General features: G+C 39.0%; 1 protein-coding gene across 1 annotated transcript; it reads left to right on the forward strand.

The window, feature by feature from the left end:
- The first annotated feature begins 2,544 nt into the window (after window positions 1-2,544).
- LOC110037923 lies at window positions 2,545-3,297 on the forward strand. The gene has a single exon (XM_020742664.1). The coding sequence runs from the start codon at window positions 2,545-2,547 to the stop codon at window positions 3,295-3,297; it is 753 nt and encodes a 250-aa protein (XP_020598323.1).
- The last annotated feature ends 1,891 nt before the right edge of the window (window positions 3,298-5,188 follow it).

Here is a 5,188-nt window from a genome sequence, read left to right on the forward strand (position 1 = left end):
ATCTCCGAACATTATATTATCCGAATATCAATGCACAAAAACTTGATAATGATAAAATGATGTTAAGGGGATTCAACTAGAAAGGAGAAAGAGCTCTAGGATCTATTACTTTGATGTTAAACGCCAGAGATTTGGTAACCACTGCAAAATTCCATATCATCGATTCAAAAACTTCATTCAATGCTTTACTCAGATGTCCTTGGATTCATGAGTATAATATGGTACCGTTGTCCCTACATCAGTGTATCAGGTACTTTAAAGGTTGACGAGAACAATGTCTTAAAGGAGATCTTCAACCATTCTCAATTCACGAAGTGGGGACCCATGAAGATGCTGCCTATTATGCGCCTCCAAGGAAGACCATCTGCTCCAGAGATGCTACAATTAACTAAGACAACACTGCAAAGAAGAAGGCACGAGCGAGGGTTCAGTCGACTCCAATTCAAAAATCCATTACTTCTCCCACTCCACATGAGGAGGATGATTCTTTTAGTCTACATATCCGAGATCAAGGCTAGGGACGTAGACAAATAAGAATCAATGGGTTGTTCAAACTAGACAATCCATCCATTAAAGTCGACTTGGAAACCAGTGATGAAGAGTTTCAAATAAAGTAATTATTAACGAGAAGAAGCCTCAATTTAAAGTTCAAGTTGAAGAGGAAGAAAAGGATGCATATGAGACGATGTACGATCGAATCAACAACTATGTACATGCCATGACCTTAACTCCAATCAAATCCAATAAGATTGAGAGCATAGGGGTTAAAGAAGTACATACTGATGGCATGAAGCCCACCAAGTTTTACTCTGCTAATATTACTACTACTTCTCCAAATATTGATGTACTCTTTGAAGAAAATTTTAATGAATTAATGGAATTACCTTTTGGTTACTTTTTGCCTTATGTTAAGAAGTTAACTCAACAAGGTTCATTGTCAAGCCATATGCCAAACAATAAATTGAAACTCTTTGAAAAGCTATGGGATACCAAGGCCCGTAATTTTAATTCAAAGAGTGGTCTTGGGTTCGGAACGATAGGAAAATTTGATGATACGAAATTTTGCATGGTTTTTACTATGGAACAATGTATGGATGTTAATGAAGATTATGCAGAGCCACTGATAAAAGATGCTCCCTCTGAGTTTGAGGAAGAGATCAAGTATACTATCAAAGAATTAAGGGAAATTAACTTGATAACAGAGGAAGAGCCTAGACATACCTTCATTAGTTCCCTGCTTGACAAAAAGGAGTCTAAAGACTTGATCAAATTACTCCAAGAATTTAAAGATTGCTTTGCTTGGTCAGGTTTAGCACCAAAAATCTTTATTCACAGACTCGGGGTTGATTCAAGTATCCTCCCTGTAAAGCAGCAGCTCATAGAATGAGGGTGGAAATTGAACAACAAGTTGTTGCAGAAGTTAAGAAGTTCATAGACGCTAACTTTGTAAGGGAAGAACAGTACCCCACATGGTTAGCAAATGTTGTTTTAGTTAAGAAAAAGAACGGATAGATTCAAGTCTGTGTTGATTTCAAGAATTTGAATAAGGCATGTCCAAAAGATGAATTTTCCCTACCAATATCAGAGTTAATGGTGGACATCGCCTCATCTCATGAAATCTTCTCCTTTATGGATGGCTCCTTTGGGTACATTCGGAAAATGATGGCACCCGAGGATGCTTCATTAACAGCTTTTAGAACACCAATCGGAATTTTCTTCTACGTAGTGATGCCTTTTGGTCTGAAGAACGCAGGAGCGAAATGACAGAGAGCGATGATAAAGATATTTGATGATCTCATCCATAAACAAGTAGAACATTATGTGGATGACCTGGTTATTAAAAGTGAAGACAAGAACGATCATTTGTATGATTTGAGGATTGTATTTAATCGGTTACGATAATATAATCTCAAGATGAATCCCTTAAAGTTCGCTTTTCGGCATTACCTCAGGAAAATTTCTAAGATTTGTTGTCCGTCACCGGGGAATTGAGATCAATCCAGATAAGATAAAAGCTATCTTAGAAATGTCATCTCCAAAAACTTTAAAACAACTACGATCCCTACAAGGAAAGTTGGCATATTTAAGAAGGTTTATATCTAATTTGTTGGGAAGGTGTCAACCTTTTTCTGCGTTGATCAAGAAAGATGCCAAATTCATTTGGGACAAAACTTGTCAACGTGGTCTGAGAATATCAAACAATATTTAATGACGCCTCTAGTTTTAGCGGCCCCTATCCCATATCAACCTTTAATACTTTACACCGCGGTGTTAGACGATTCCATCTGAGCCTTGCTAGCACAAGTTAATGATGAGGGCAACGAAAATGCTCTTTATCATTTAAGCAGATGTCTAATACCAGCAGAAGTAAACTATCCTCCATTTGAAAAGCATTGTCTAGCTTTAATCTTTGCAGCTCAGAAGCTAAGACATTACATGCTTTCGCATAAGGAAGGTTAGTTTAATTTCATAATTTCACGAGTTAATCCCTTGCAATACCTATTGAGTCAACCAACGCTAGCTGGCAGATTAGCTAGGTGGTTGATGGTATTGTTACAATTCGATATAACTTTTGTTCCTCTTCGCGCTTTCAAAGGGCAGATACTAGCAGACTTTCTGGCAGCTCACCCGCTTCCAGCTGAGGCCCCTCTCAATGATAATCTACCAGATGAGCAAGTGCTGAATGTAGAATCTCCCAATGAGAAATGTTGGAAAATGTATTTTGACGGAGCTGCATCAGCTACAAGAGTCCAAGGTTCACATACAAGAGTCCAAGGTTCACATTCACATAAAGTGATACCTGGAAAGGCAGGAATTGGCTTAGTGTTCGTGACACCAGAGCGTGGAATGATTAGATATTCCTATCATCTTTTAGAGTCGTGCATTAATAAGGAAGTGGAGTATGAGGCCTTAATAGCGAGATTAGAACTGAAAATTTTGATGGGTATTACAGATGTCAACATATACGGGGATTCGCTGTTGATTATCCAACAGATCGCCGGTCAATACAGAATTATGAAACTGAGACTTGAGGAATACTATGAGTTTGCCATAAAACTATTACAACAAATCTCGAATGTTACTTTGTACAAGATTCCTCAAGGGAATAACTCGCATGCGGACGCTTTAGCAAAGTTAGCTAAAGAACTCGCATGCCCACCGCCATATTCAGTTAATATTGTTGTTAGAGGAAGACAAGTGTTATCCAGAATTGATATAGAAAGTGATATAGAAAGACTATGGAAAGACTATGTGAAGCAGAAGAAAATGATTAGTAATAGTAACTACAACAGCTGAGGATACTGAGGATTGAAGACAGCCATTCGTCAGATATCTGCAGACAGGTACACTTCCAGATGATAAGTCAACAGCTTATCAGATACTGAAGAGAGCAATGTCATATGCACTGGTAGATGGTATTTTGTTTAGAAGAGCATTCGATCAAATGTGGTTGAGGTAAGGAGGCACAGAATCTTGTTAAAGTGTTTCATGTCAGACTGTGTGGCACACATCAGTCAGGACAAAAGATGAAGATTAAGATCAAAAAACTGGACTACTATTGGCCTGCTATGATGACGGTTTGCATGGAAATGACCAAAATGTGCCATCAGTGTCAAATACACGGGGTGGTCCTCACCAACCACCAAATGTGCTACACCCGACTATCGCCTCATGGCTATTCGAGTGTTGGGGTACGGATATAGTGGGTCCTATAAAACCCCCTTCTTCTAAAGGACATAGATTTATTCTTGCAGTGACAGATTATTTCTTGAAATGGGCAGAAACGATTCCATTACGGGAAGTGACATCACATCATATTCTACAGTTTTTTAAAAACCAAGTTGTTTACCGTTTATGGGTACCACGGAGGATAATCTTAGAAAATGGAACAGCATTCAAGAGCACCAAAATCAACAGCTTCATCAGACGACATGGTATAGATTGGAGGTATTCAACAATCTACAATCCAAGAGCAAATGGCCTGGCATAAGCTTTCAACAGAATGCTTGTAAAAATTCTGAAGAAAACCCTTGATGCCAATAAGAGACAATGGCACGAGAAGTTGTTGGAGGCATTGTGGGCATATAGGACAACGGTTAGGACCCTCACTGGGTCCACACCATATACTCTAGTGTATGGGTATGAAGTCATGCTCCCTTTAAAAATACAATTGCCTTCTCTTCGAGTGGCCGTGGAAAACAAGATTACTACAGAGGACAACTCCAGACTTTGACTAGAAAAATTTGAAAGTTTAGAAGGACAAAGGCTGGCAGTGCAACAGAATCTAGAGCTTTATCAAGCTAAAATAGTTCAAGCCCATGATAAGTTGGTCCGCCTAAGGACTTTTAAGGTCGATGAGCTCATTCTGGTCCTCAGAAGACCTATCCTGGCACACCACAAGATAGGTGAAAATTTTGAGCCTACTTGGGAGGGACCATTTGACGTGGAGACAGTCTTCACCGGAGGAGCTTATCAACTAGTGGATTGTCAAGATGAGAGAACAATGCTTCCGATTAATGGGCGATATTTAAAGAAATACTACGCAACCTGACACCTTTAGCGACCCTCTTTTGCTACTTTTTGGGTTTTTTGTTTATTTTTGGCATCAATAAATAAAATTGTAACAAAACTCAAAATTGTCACGAACAAAATTTGGCATGTCACTTCTTATCACACCTTCTTGCATATGTTTTTCAAAATTCCATTAAAATAAATATAAAAAGATTTTAATAACCTTTTTATCGTTCTGAGTTTTACCTAAACTAGAGGGTGCTGACGTTTCTTCTGTCTTTTACAGGAAAATGTCAAATCGGGGATTGTTAGTTTCAGCTTTGCATGGCTTGCATCGCACCTTCACCCCAATTATGAAGAGGTCATCTCAGAAGTCTAATGCTCGTTATTTGAAATCAATATTAGTAACCCCCGATGGCCAAATGATTAGCTCTGTGGCAGGGGGCTTTGAGACTCAAGCTAAGAAGAGAACCCACCGGTGCAATGTTGCTCGTCGCAAGAAAAAGGCCCTAGAAAGGGCTGAGAAAGTTCTAGCTATGGAGTCGACAATACATAACACACCTGTTAAAAACAAGTTTAACAAAATTGCCAAAGATAAAGAAGGAGCCGTCACCAAGCCTCTGTAGGAAGAGGTCAAGACTATCATTTTTGGTTTGCCTGAGTTCACACCAACATC

This window comes from Phalaenopsis equestris, unplaced genomic scaffold (assembly GCF_001263595.1).
Source record: "Phalaenopsis equestris unplaced genomic scaffold, ASM126359v1 Scaffold227139, whole genome shotgun sequence".
NCBI lineage: Eukaryota > Viridiplantae > Streptophyta > Magnoliopsida > Asparagales > Orchidaceae > Phalaenopsis > Phalaenopsis equestris.